This window comes from Telmatherina bonti (assembly GCF_933228915.1).
Source record: "Telmatherina bonti genome assembly, chromosome: 2".
Taxonomy (NCBI): Eukaryota; Metazoa; Chordata; class Actinopteri; order Atheriniformes; family Telmatherinidae; genus Telmatherina; species Telmatherina bonti.
Window position 1 is genome coordinate 14098774 of NC_136620.1, and position 14696 is coordinate 14113469.

Genomic DNA, 14696 nt, shown 5'->3' on the forward strand with positions numbered 1-14696 from the left:
ACTTTCAACACTAGACATGTTTATTACCTTATTAATATTAAAGGGGTTACTCAATAATGACCAAATTGTCTCAAAAAAGGAGAAATAATGTCCAATCAACCAAATCCAACCTCATGATCCACAATGGACCACTTTAAGAGTTTTAGTTAAAGGCTGTTCTGTGACCTTTATGGTTTCCTGACTAAAACATCATCAGATCTGTGGAGAGACCTGAAAAGAGCAGTGCATGAAAGACGTGACAAGACTATCAAAGAAATGAAAAATACTGTCAGTTTGGATTATGTGCCGGCAAGAAGGAAGAAGCCTTTAGTTTCATATTGATTCTCATCCTCATCTTCTGTACTCAGGGGACCAGTTTCCAAACTTTTTCTCAAAACTAAATATTTGAAGATGGATCTTAATTATTTAAGCCTGATGAGCACAAGATTTCTGTGCTGATGGAATTTCTGCATGTGCTCTGACTCATTGCCACACAGTTTTCCATCTTTGTTGAATAGCCTTAAGTTAGTTTTAAGCATATTAAAATCTCCTTAATTATCAGTGTCTGAGAAAATATAGATAAGGTTTATGTGTATGCAAATGTTATTAAACAAACCTTAATGGGGAGTTTTTATGAGCCATTTAGGGAGAAAAACTTTGCAGTTTTGCTTGAAATGGACAGCATGGCTATTATTCCTTTGTAAATAGCCAGAAAATGGAAAAAAAAATGTTTTTTTGAACCAACATTTCAGTTTAAATGGGGATTAACTACTTAACTTAATATTGATATGAATATTTCAATGCTATTTGAAGCAGCTCTCTAATTTCAACATTAGAAACTGTAATGAGTAGCAACTAATTGGTCAGAAATGTCGTGAGTATGCATGTTGAGACAACAGTTTCAGTGTAAATGTCAATACTTCTGTACTATATATAATAAATAAGTATCACAATCTTCATGGTGAAATCTGTGGGGAATTCTCTGTAGCATTAGTCCTTGGACTTGCAAGCGCCTGAAGCAAAATATGTTTTTCACAAACATTTCTTTTTTCTGTTGCTTCCTGCATGCATGAATCAGAGCAAGTCGTTTACTGATCTCCTTCCTTTCTTTTCCCCTTCTTTTTCTCCCTTCTTCATTGATCCGTTCACTTTCTCCAGGTCCTGATGAAATCGTGACGTTTAATGGATGCCCCCTCCGGAGCTCATCGGAGTCCTCGCAATCATAGATTCAGCATCAGGAAAACGGTTCTCATCATGGCAATGTTCTACCTCCAGACTGTGCTGCATGATCCCTCCTTGGGAGGGTGTAATTACTGACGGAGGAAGTTGTGAGTCTATGACTGGCTTCCCAGTGTAGATAGAAATCACCCAAACCATGTAGTGTTCCTTTCTCCAAGGAGGGGGGAGGGTACACGTATTGGTCTAGTTTCTTTTCTTTCTTTCTTTCTTTTTTAAATTATTTTTTCATTTCTGTTCATGTAATTTGCGGAACAGATCTGTGCACACTTGTTTGAAGAGTGTGTGTGGATGTGGGCAGAGACTGTGAGGTGAGGAGAAAGTGACAGAGAGGAAGAAAGAGAACGAAGGAAAGAGATGGTCCTCTACAACACCCCTTACTCCAGTGCTTGTCTGCACTTCCTGGACGGCTTGTCATGGAGCCTGGTGTTTCCCTGCTACTGGCTCCTGGACCGCCTCCTGGCATCCTGTGTGGCCACCTCACTGGAGAAGCGCCAGCGCTCCCAGGATCCCTGCTCCTTCCTTACCCTTTGCGTCTTAATCTCTGCACCCCTTTACCTGCTACTCCTCCTGGTCTCCCTGCCTTTTGCTCTTTTAGGTTTTATCATCTGGGCTCCCCTGCAGGCTGTACGCCAACCATACCTATACACCTACCATAGGTAAGGTTTTCCCCAGTTGGGCAATATAGCTATTCTTTTTATTATAAAGCAATTTTTCTACTGTTATCCAGTTGTAAAACTTGTTTGGTGTTCATTTCTTTCTTTAAAATCGAAAGTAGCACTTGACTTGATGCGACACTTTCTTTGTCCAGGCCAGACAAGCACCAGGCGGAGCAAGGTCAGGCTGGACCAGGGGGTGCTGGGATTGGGGAGTGGAGGCCTCAGGGCAGAAGCTTTTGTTTCTGTAGTGCCAATGTTTGCCTCCTGCCAGACTCTCTGGCCAGGTTCAACAACTTGTCAGACACCCACAGGAGAGCACGTGAGGTGGGGAAACGAATCCGCAACGGCGCCAGTCGACCTCAGATAAAAATCTACATTGACTCACCGACAAACACCTCCATCAGGTCAGGACAGCTTACTGGTGAGCTCCTTTTGTCTCTTAGTGGAGGAAAAATATTCGCTTTAAAATGTGTTCCTTTCCGTTTTATTTATTTAGTGCGGCATCCTTCAGCAGTCTTGCCACAGGTTTCCGTCGTACCTCCTCTCTGGATCAACGTCCAGAACAGATACACACCACTAATGGTCCAGCTGAAACTGAAATTGAACCCCTCACCGAGTGCCCAATTCATCCCGCAGGTGCTGTCGATTGCCCTGTCCACCCCAGTGCAGGAGACCAGGCCTCCACCGAATGCCCTGTTCACCATGATGGAGCTGATAACACAGCAGACTGCCCCGTTCACCCTGTGGGGGGCAACAACACTTCAGACTGTCCAGTTCATGCTTCAAGTGACGCTGGGGACTGCCCCATGCATTCCACTGTAGGCCCTGGCAACCATGACTGCCCCATGCATGGGGAAGGGACGCAGCAAAAACCGTCGACAGACTGTCCACTTCACACCTCAGGGGTTCAAATCAGCATCAGTGCTCCAGAGCCAGACCCCCAGGAGGAAACAGAGACAGGGAATCATCGGGATCAGGCTGGAGGAGACACGGGCAGCATGACTGCTTCGCGGGAGTCCCTCACTCGTTACCACGGAGGTGACGGTTGTGTTGGGATATCCTCCAATAACACTCTCTCTCACGTCCCACGCACGTCAATCTTCAAGCGTCCAGGACGTAAACGTCGCCATGGAGATGAGACGTTCGACCATGAGATCTCTGCCTTTTTCCCTGCCAACTTGGATTTCCTGGCTCTGCAGGAGGTATTTGACCACGGAGCAACCACAAGGCTGCGGCGGCAGCTGCACCGCTACTTCCCCTATGTGCTGAGTGATGTTGGCCGGTACGGCTGGAAAGGTTGCTGCTCCAGGTTCAAATTCTTAAACAGTGGCCTGATGCTGGCCAGTCGCTATCCAATCTTGGATGCACGCTATGAATGCTACCCAAACGGGAGAGGAGAGGATGCGCTAGCAGCCAAGGGGGCGCTGTTTGCTAAGGTCAGTTGTTTTCCTTTCTCCAATTGCTGCTTTTCAGTGACTTTTAGAACTGATGTGCTTGTTTGGGCTCAGTCAGTGTTAAATTAAACATTTCTGAACTAAGCTTAGGTTTGAACTAAGCTTTGTTTAGCTAACAAAACTAGAAATAGGACACATCCAACTTAGCCGTGTTCCAGTGATCTGAAGCGCTTAAAAGTGTGATAGCATTAGCCAAAATAGTCAGACTCACAGTTTTTAGAGGGCATAGGTTTTGTATACTAATTTAATGGAGAAATTATTGTTTTTGAATGACTTTAAGTAATGCTTGTAGCTGGCAGATTTTTATAAACGTAGAAGGTTTTTCCACCTGCTTCATGTTTTGTTGCTAAGCTAACTGTCTAACATTTCAAATGGACATTAAATTATACAACCTGCCTTCACTCAAACAGGTTCATGGTGTCTACTGCAATTAGATCAGTCAATGATGTCTCTTGCTTATTTTTTTTCCAAACCCTGACCAAGTATTTTTGCCTTTGAGGCTAACTCATGAACTGTAGTACCAAAACTACAGTTGGTAGTTGTGTTGCCCATAGTTACACAGAAATGTGACATTCCTTTGTGTCATTTCCAGACTTCTTTTGTGAACTTGTTGACTGCATAATCTTTGCAGTAATAAGCTCTTGCTTGGTTCTGAACCGATCTCACAGAAAGGCACTGTGTCTGTACAGAAGGAGCTTTGAATAAAATTGCAGTATTTACCGGCCTGGGACTTGAAACTGGTTTAATTACAACTATTACCACATTATCCTATTACCGCAAAGAAAAACCACCTCATAATAACAAAAGCTTTTTTTTTTTTCCCTGTGAAAGTGCAAAGTATTCCCCTAAGATGTGGCATATCATTAGTCCTGCATGGAAAATACGTTACTGCTGCTCCAACAACTACTTTATTTATCACAGACAGACTTTTTGCCGTGGTTTCACTAATTAAATTCAGAATTTTGTTGTGACTGAAAGGTCAGCAGAGAGAGAAACTGAGGAAATGCCATAACTAATGGCTCAGTCTATGTTTAGAACATGATGCATTTGTGGGGCTTTCATATAGCGTGGAATCTCTATACCTTTCTTAGTCACAGTTTGTCCTTTTCAGTCTCTCTGTGGATTGTAATAAGAGACATTCTGTGTTTCCCCACTTTAATTTGGGGTGAAAACTGAGCTAAATTTAAGTATAAATGTAACTTTTAGGTTACAGAAGAAATATGTCCATGCTCTAAACGCTGCTTAGAAACGTTTTAACCAAATACTAGTCTTGTCATCTCTCACTGTTGTGTGACTTTGGGCAGAGCAATAACTGAATATCACATTTAGGTCTATGTGTGCTAAATAACCGTGTTATACCTCGTTGGAAGAACAAATGCTGGAGAGTCAAAGCTTAAATGGCTACAGTTACATGATGTTTTTTAATTCAGAATTAATAATTCGGAATTAAATCATTCAGAATTAAAATATTCTCCTACAAGTTTACATGAAAATAATAATTTCGAATGGAAGTTTACATGAAACACGTCCTTACTTAATTCCTCTTTAGAGCGGCAGGTTGGGAAGGGTTCTGATTGGACAGAGGGTGCACGTGACATATGACGTATACCGGAAATAAACAAAGTTCACTCCCTGCTTCTCGTTTTTTCAGTCATAACTTGTAAAAACTACATAATAAGTACCAGTTTAGCTGCTATTTTTATAACATGAGCATACTACTTAGTTTTTTGGAGCAACTGAGAAGGAGAAGAAGTAATTAACTTAGAGTGGAATGAAGGTTTACATGACAGAGAAATTAAATAGTTTGGAAATAAAATGTGATTAAACCATCCACTTACATCAAAATTAAGTTTAATTCCGAATAGAAATTTGCATTAGGAATTAAGTGTTTACATGGTCATTTTCACCAGTTTAAAATGGAATTAACTTTTATTCGGAATTAAACAGGAATTAAAAGTCCCATGTAAACATAGCACATGACTTGTCGGCTTCTACAAAATGTGGCATAAGAATGATTTGTGCAGCAACATATTTTAATATCTAAAATTGTTATTTCTCTTTTCAAACTACAAAGACTTAGTTTTTGTTTTTTTTTAAAATAATAACACTTTTAATAAGTGTTTAATAACCTCTGTAAAGATGCTATCATCTGCAGCCATTCACCCATAGCACTTCTTCCTTTGTACCTCAGTGATTCGTAGCCTTTCCACTATGCAGTATGGAAACCAAGAAAAAAAGAGGATTGGCATCACATGTTTTTATTGCAACACCCACAATAACATGCTGTTGCCAATTGTCCAGTTGGAAGTTAACACATTTAATGTATTCAGATGGATTTTAAATATTACCAGAGAAGCTCTCTTGGACAAGCTTTCCATATTGACTGATTATTATTTCAACCAGTGGAAAATAGTGAACAATTCGCATCAATTTCTTAAAACTTGCTTATTTTATCCAACTAAAATCCTGAAGAAATGTTTGTTGTGCAATTCATGTTTGAAAATATTTTAACAATACATAAGTTTCTGAGTGTTAAATGGTACAAATAATAATTTGAGAACCGATGTTCGCTACCAGTGTGCCCACAGATCAACTACTTAGCATGAGAAGCATTCTCCTCCCTCCATCCTACGGCCTCGTTACTCCTTTATTGGTTCTCCTTTCCTATACATGAATCTGAGAAGCAGCTTTCACACTGAAATGGTAGTTTTTGATAATGATATTGCCTGTGCAATAAGCCTATATTTTTCCATCCAGACGTTAGGACCTGAAAGGCATTTGCATGTTGCCATATAAAACTATTTCACAACAGCACACTCCCAACTTCAGTCACATACATACTGCAGATTTAATTCGCTCTACCTCACTATTCCTCAATGAGTCACTTTTTGACATTTTGGTTTCACATACTGGTTTCGCACCAATTGCAGGAGGAAGTCATTGTGGAAAACATCAGCATCCATAAAAAGCTTAAGAACTGATAAACTTCTCAGATCAGACTCTATCCGCCAAACACCTTGTTAGGAACTCAGTTTTACATGTTAAGAAGCCAGAATTATCTATCTTAGTTTTCCTGTCACGGTTATGATTGGAGCAGCTCATTCCTCAATTATTGCCAAACAAGGATAACTGGCAACATTCCCACCCCAGAGTATTAATGTAGTCCATAAAGACCATTTTTTAGTTCTTAAAAAGGTGAAGCCAAGCTTGAGTAAGAATGAATGAACATTCCAGTTATTTTTGCAGCATGTAAATATTTATTATTGCTGCAACTGCAGAGCTAACAATGCTTGAGCTAAATGCTAAAGATACGTTTCTATTTTTAGTTATGCATGTAAGACCTCTAACCATGGCGCACCATGAGAATGTGCTTTTCAGTGGAGCAATGTGGTGTATATTGTTGTGTCAGGTATTATAACTCCTGCAAAGCAATCCAGGTAGGAGACACAAATCTGAGTCAGTTGTTGCCCAATTATGACCACTTTTAGGACCGGACAATCAATTCTGTCTTGGAAGTCACTACACAGTAGACACATGTTTCTCTATAGCTCTACTAGAAATGAGTTTTAGCATCAATAAAGCAGTTTTAGTATTTAAAGATGTTCGTTATTGATGTGATAAGTTATAAAAGTTTAATGCAAAAACACAAACAAGTTAAGCAGGACTGATGGGACTAAACAGTTTCCATCCAGTTTTCTGTCTAAGCTTCGTTGCATAGCAGTCTTCTTTCATATATATAGCAGCAGTGCAGAGGGTATAGCTTTTCTGTGTAATTAATCAGTGTTGCAGCAAGTCACAGTGGTTTGTGTGCCATGTTTGTGCATATGCAGTGCACTTTGACAGTGTGTGACTTCATTAATCAGTCACCTACTGTGACTGTCAGGATGTGAGTCTGGATCTGATCCAATCCCTGCTGGGCTGGGTGGACTCCATGCGACCTGATGCTGCTGATGGGTACCTGTGTGTGTATACAAGCACACCTTTCCATGCCCTTACGTATACCAGATCTAATAAAGACACACTGTATCACAGCTTGCATGCTGACAGTTTCATCCTGTTACCCAGCTGCCTGCTGACTGTCGCTGCAGCTTACAAGATGCCTTTACATCTACATTTCACCACCTTCCTTCGTGTCGGGTCACTCTAGGTCTCATCGACAAGCTGGATGTAAACCAGCTGGCAAGCACAACGTCTCAGTGTAAACCGCTCATGCTGTCAGCTGACAGAGAAAGAAATGAAGAAATATTTAACAAAATGGTTCTCCGTAAGCTGGATTTACGTGTGTATTAAGTGGCTGCACCTGCGGTGGGAATTCACTGAACATCAGGGATCAGGGTCAGAGGAAACATGCAGGGACAGCAAGATCTGTGCAGCCTCTTATGTTTTCTCTTATTTGTTTGTAATTTTGATTGTGTCTGTTGAGAGGAAGACAAATTAAAGTCCTAAAAGACGCCCAGTATTTGCCTTTAATTGCATTTTGTTTCATTGACACCTGGAAACTGGACGTTCTCGGGGTGTACACGGTTGCTCAACCTCAGCAAGAGTGTCCAAAACTAATTCAAAGAAAATGAGTATTTTTAAAAGTGCACAAATGTACTGTTGATGAGATTTCATAGTCTTCCATTAAGCATCATTTAATATTCTGAAAACACATCTCTGCCCATTTAAAACTGACTGAATTTATAGGTTTTCAGAAAACGTCCCGTGCCACTCACAAATGCAGGTTAAAGCCTGCATTTTAATGTTAAATTAAAATGTTAAATGCGAAGAAAAAGCCATATGTAAACATGATGCAGAAATGCAGCCATCTTCTCTGGACAGAAAGCTTATTAATGATGGAAAGAGTGGAGGCAGAAAACCACTTTGTGGTTAAACGAATCAACAATTTCAAATTTGTTTCAGCATCATGGATCCTTTGAACTAAAGAAGAGAAAAACCACTGGGCTTGTTCTCCGATTTCAGTTCAAAATCCTGCATTTCTGATGGTATGAGTGGGACGTTTCAGTGCCTTTAAAACTAAAAACTTGCACAGACTTATTTATCCAGACAAGGTGTTTGTTTTAGGGACACTCTGAAATAGTTCCAGCAAGTAGAATGGCACGTTGCATCTATTAGAACAACAGCGAGGCTTCACGATGCAGATTGTAAAACTCAAAGTACAACAGACTGGAGTGGCTGGAATTAAACTTTAGAAACAAATATGACAAGAACCTCCAGCAGTTTATCTCCTCTCACTGTTGTTAAAAGCTGAGATATGATGCTGAACTGTGATGAACATGTCCCCGTCCCACGCATTACTGGCAAGGCGAGCTAGTGACGTGTCCCTACTTTTTATTTTTTAATTCAGCGTTTATTCAATCAAAGCCAACATAAAAAAACAGTGCAGATTTAAGATTCAGATTTAAAGTAGGCCCTATGTGCATGAATGAGCAGAAAGGGACGTTACCAAGGAAAACGATGTGTTTATCCAGAAAAGGGATGTCACATGCACTAGCTTGTAAAAGAAGCTTCTGAAAAGAGGCTAGCACAAGTAATAAGAATCCCAGATGTGTTTTCTGCTTTCTCCTAAAATGGATCAGGAAGTTAAGACAGCTGGCACAGTGTGCGGCTTACTGTTGCACTCCATCGTCTAAATGAAAGCGCGTAAACGGAGTCACAGTGAGCACAAACAACACGGCGGATGTAACATCAACTATAAATCAAAACCTGCCTCGTCGTGACTGAGACGGAACTCGTGTAAAAGCCTTGAATCTATCTTTATTCTGCTACTAAACACATAATTCAACGCTGCATGGCTGTCAAGTTTTCCCCTGAACTGGAAGATCTTTCTTTGTTTTGTTTTGTTTTGTAACCTGAAAAAAACAAAGTTTTGATTTAAGTAGCCTTAAACACAGGTGTCAAACTCCAGTCCTTGAGGGCTGCAGGTTTTTGTTGTCTTCATGCTCAAAGACACATGGTTAAAATGGATGAATAGGTTGAAAAGAAGCTGTTGGATCCATGTGATTTGAATCAGGTGTGTTGGTGCAGGGAAATAACTAAAACCTGCTGGATACCGCCCTCTCGAGGAATGTAGTTTGTCATGTACATAGGCTTTGCTTTGTCTAAGCTGAGTCTTATGAACGTTTGCGGTAAATCACCCCCAACTGAACAACAAGATGGTGTAGAAGTAAGTCTTTTGGTGAACTTAACTGGTGCTTTATCAGATAGGAAAAGGTTCTTGAGATTCTGCCTCCCATGAGATTTTCTGTTTTCTTAAAGCTGAACAGGCTGCTCAAATAAAATGAGCACATTTGAGACTCATTACTAGAAAAATAAATGACAAACCTTTCACACCAACCAGCTGTGAGGGTGAAAATTCATTTCCAGACTTTGGAACCGCCATTATCCAGCATGCTTTTTCTAGATCCCCTGGTTGCCATTAGTGGATGTGTCAGACATGAATGTCTTCCTGATCTTTTCTCTGGCTCTGGCTCCTCATTATAACTTTTATTTTAGGGGATGCAGCAGACCTTCATCTGGTGTTCACATACCAACCATGTAAAGTGTTCATTCCTTGTTCTGTTGCGGATGTTTTACTGCTGTGCATGAATATGCTGTTACATTCTCAATTGAAGCAGATGAAGGCCTTCAAGCAACTATGTGCTGGGATTCAAACTGTGTATGCATGTGTTACATTTCTGGTTGCTGCATACTGCTCAGGAAAACTGATGGTGAGTTGTACAAATAGCAACATCCACTGGCTTTGAGTAAAATGATCTGAAGCACCATTTATCATCTTCTGGGGCTCAACAGAATCCATTTGCACTAATTGGTTTTTCTGATCGGTTAACAAAAGTCTGGAAGCAATCCTTGCTCTTTAGGATTTGTTTGTGTGCATATATGCACAGTATGGTTTTTCCACCTGTCATTTTGCTCAAAAACCTTTCCGTTTCCTATTTAAGCTAGCATATTCCTCCCATACAAACAAGCCATTACAGCGGTATGGTCTGGTTGCATCAGACATGTGAAGCGCCATTCAGTTAGGCCCGTACAATATGCTAATATGTCAGTAGTACTGATGGTAAGGAGTATGTATTGAAATACTTTACTAAAGTAATTCTTCTTCATGCTTAATGTGCCAGAATCTGTGTCCTGTGACTTTGCTGTAAACACATGATTCTTATCATTATGAGAATGCCCTGTACAGCCTCATACACTGGGGGAGAGATGCATGCAGTAGAGACAAATTATCTATATGCACATCAATCCTCAGCTAAAAACCTCGACCAACCATTGCCAAACAAATGAAAATAGGTTCAAATGCAGTGCAATTATATGTGAATATAAAACAAAAACATGAAAACAACACATCATGTCCACTTTAGTGATGCTAATTCCACCACTTCAAACAAAGGATACAAACAGGGTGTCACAGGAAAGCAGACTGCTGATTACAAACATGGCTCGCCACTGTTGTTATGAAAACTTGGCAAGCTGGTAGCCAAAGAGTAGCAACGGAAAGTAATGAAGTATGTTGATTCTGACACTTCTGTCGCCATCTCAGATATCTTAGCTTTTACTTAACCCAAACAGTGTCATTGTATTTGTGAAAATATAATTATTTTATTTTGGATAAGTCATTTTGGACAGAGGGCGGAAAAATTGACCTCATGATGAAGAGATTCATAGAGAATTTTCTCAATTAATGGAATCAGAACAAACATAAACATAATTTGAAAAAATTGGGGAATTAATGCATGAATGCAACTGTTAATATTTTAATTCCATTAATTTTTCTATGTCATTTAGTGTAATCCATTGCAGGAATAACACAGAGAAACAACCTCACACTAATTCGGAGGGAGACTTTAAAGTGACCAATTAACCTAATATCCATGTTTTTGCATGGTAGGAGTAAAGCCAATTACCCAAAGACAACCCACACCTCTTAATAGGTCAGGTTTACCTTCATGACAACTGTGAGGGGAATGAATAGTTTTATAACTCCATTTGAAAGTAATTTAATCAGGGCGTGTTCCTTTGGTTACATGTACCAGATATCCAAGAAGGCAGAAAATAACACAGTCATGGTTTTTAGGCAGTTACCTGCATGATTTAGCTTTAGCCTGCCTACCCCTGTTAGCTTGTTAGCTCTCGTTTGCTGTGTTAGCTCTTAGCTACAGGCAGGTCAGAGTTTGATAGTTTTTAGACCCCCATGCTCTCAGACCCTTCTTAGCTTTTCCTTTTTGCCCATTTTTTTTTTTTTTTTTGTTTGGGAGGGGCGACATTTCTAGCGATGCTAAGATAGCGATGTAGAGAACCGCTCAATGAGCTTCAATTCAGCTCTACAGAAACCTGTAACGTCACGGAGGCCCCGTCAATCTTTTATATATGATAGAAACACATCATTCTTAGTGTCGTATGTCATTTGTAGCTTATTTATCTCTAATCATAATATGAAATGAATGGAGTTGCGGCATGTGTACATTGTTTTTCTAAACAAATTATTCTTGGCAGCTTCAGCAGTCAGATATCCTTCTCCTCTCTTGTGATATTTTTTTTTTCATTAAGCTATCTTCAGTATACTTACTTACTTAGGTACTTGTACTTACAGTGTAAATTGTTGGACAAATTATTTCAGAACTTCAAGATCTTTAAGTGCCATTTTTGTTGAATTAATCTTTGAGGTCAGAAAAGTTTACTGCTTTCGTCACAAAGCCATTAGCTTCTGACGCTCAGCTACTTTTCCGTCAGTTACTTAACGAAAATATTTGACATTTGAGACACTTCTAAAAGCCTGCACCCTCCTCACCATGAATACTGCTGGTGCTTTTAAGGAATTTCTTTCTCATTAAAAAAAAAAAAAAAGTTCACTTCATTCTGACTGCATGCTGTCATTCTTATCAATCAGCTCTGGCCTTCACACTCTTCCTCATAACCTGGCTGTTCTGCAGCCAGCTGCAGGCTTTGATGTGCCTGCTGTTCATGCCTTACCTCTCTTCATCCTCCAGACGTCTTGGCCGCCTGCCAAGATGAAACCCTCACTTCCTCTCAATGATCGTCTGGCTGGCTTCAGCGCCAGCTGGGATGCATCTCATTAGATCCAGTTCATTTGAAGTACCTGATGTTCACGCTCTTCACACCTCCCAGACACAGTGGCTGTTTGCTCACATAAAGCAAATTGTTGTTCAAAGCGGTGATTCTGTCTTTCTACTGTATTTTGTGTTGTGCGATGCATCCTTCTCTCTGCCTTGCTGCTTCTTGCTTGTCTATATGAACATTGTTCACTAATTTTTGTAGCGTAGTTCCAATCAGCCTGACATTCAAAGCCGGATGTCTCACAAATTTTATGTTTATGTTCATGTTTATATAACTAAGACATAGCTTCCATGTATTACTATTAATTAGCCCTTCATCATAAAATGTAAAGATCTTGTGATTTTTCAGCTGGGTACATTTTAAACATGTCAATCTCAAATCAAGGCTGGATTATCCAATATGCATTATGGGCACAGGCCCAGGGGCCCACACCCACTTGGGGCCCACGTAGGGCAAACACCAGCAGTTTGGACATAAAACAAAATGTACATAAAAGCCAGATAGTTACTTCACAGTGTCTAGTGTATTGCTATGGGTATGATATGTTAGAAAAGTCACAGTGTATTGTTCACAATTTTACAATGTTGCGGTGGGGAAGGGGGGCCTCTGTAACACTCTGGGCCCAGGGCCTGTGCACAGGGGCCTGTGCCCCCAAAACAAATGGAATTCATATGGTTTTGCATGGGATTTACTGGATGATGAAGACAAAAGAAAATTGACTTTAATGCAATTTTTTTTTAACTTGCAGTACAGGTCACAAATGCATGAGTGGTTTCATGAGTAAACCAGATTAATTTACAAATGCAGATATTTGTCAAACTCAACTTTGATTGATCTTAATTTTACAACACCAGAACTTTCCTCAAACGTTGATTCTTTGCAGTGTTTAGAAACTGCTGAGGCGGGACCTGAGTGTTTGTAGATAAGCAAAAGGCTAATGTAAATTTGCCTCTTCAATATTTCCATAAGCTCAAACACACTGACATTACTGCCATGGACAAATATACAGGAGTTTGAAAATTATAATTGCCACTGAACATTATGCATGGCTCCGCATAATCAGTCAGCGGTGGCATTTCAGTCTGGCAGTAAGGTTAGTCTCATTTCGAATGAGACCATTAAGTAAAACTCTAACTAACTCTCTACTCTAACTCTGCTTTTCTTTCACAAATAGTTTTTTCCAATATTGACACACTTATAGTTTACAGTCTTTTGCTAATGCAACTCAGGGGAACTCTCACATTCTGATGATTTCCCTGTAGATGTGTTTACCTGGAGAGAAGCTGCAGGTTGGCAGCATAAAGATAAATTGTTTCCTAGTGAGGGAGAAAGAAAGGGAGAGAGAGAGACAGAAAGAGAGACAGAAGGAGAGAGAATATTAATTAAAAATGTTTCCCTGAAGAGAAAGTCAGGGCTGGCTCTGTAATTAAAGCGTTTCAGACTCAACATTTATCCACTCTTATAATTATTTCAAACTACTAAGTGCATGGTTGAAGAGTCACGTGTGTTTGTGTGTAAATACAGTCTGAATGCATTGCTATGGATTAGGTCACTAAAAAAGGGACACGCTCAAAACTAGATTGGATAATGAAAATCAATGAGCGAATTCCCCAAAACCACCCCCAGCCTTTAATGACCAGCAGGACCTCGATTCACTACAGAGGTCAGCTCAGTTCATTGACACAAATTGCGTTGCCACTGGGGTCCAGAGGGAGGTCAGCCCTCAAATATACTCATCAGTGTTATCTGTGTGAAATCCAAATTAAGTTCCTGATAAGGAGCTGTAGCTCACACTTGTTCTCATAAAGTTATTTTATTTCAAAAGAACCATTGGTGACCTCTGATGAATACATTTATACTCACCGGCTACTTTATTAGGTCTGCCTGTTCAATTGCCTGTTCTGTTATCATAAATATCTAACCACCCAATCACATGGCAACGACTTGCCGCATTTGGACATGTAGACATATTCAGGATGATTTGCAAAAGTCTGAAATGAAGCACCAGATTGAAGAAAAAATGGGATTTAAAGTGCAGTTCAAAGATTGACTTTGTAATTGTATCGTTTGACTTGTGGTTGCATGTCTTGGACACTTGAGCAAAGAGATGGGCGGAGCTGTCAGCTGATCACCCCCTGGTGGTGAGTTGGCTGAGATCGTTAGAAGGGGAGGATGCCGGTCAGGTCTGGCAGGTCCAAACGTGTTTTGAGGTCTGCTGGGTACATCTGTCAGAGGCCCCCTGTCAGAGAGAGCTTTAACTCGGTGCCTGGCAGGCTTTCCAACTGTCGCC

The 14696-nt window shown here is 40.3% G+C and overlaps 1 protein-coding gene across 1 annotated transcript in view; it reads left to right on the forward strand.

Annotated features, from left to right (window-relative positions):
* Positions 1-1572: 1572 nt before the first annotated feature.
* Positions 1573-14696, forward strand: part of smpd3 (sphingomyelin phosphodiesterase 3) — a gene marked incomplete at its 5' end in the record, with an annotated part of 39978 nt that continues 26854 nt past the window's right edge. Inside the window, 3 exons of the mRNA XM_079255679.1 lie at positions 1573-1874; positions 2027-2278; positions 2371-3310. Coding sequence (XP_079111805.1) covers positions 1573-1874; positions 2027-2278; positions 2371-3310 — 1494 coding nt within the window. The remainder of the gene's footprint in view (positions 1875-2026; positions 2279-2370; positions 3311-14696) is intronic.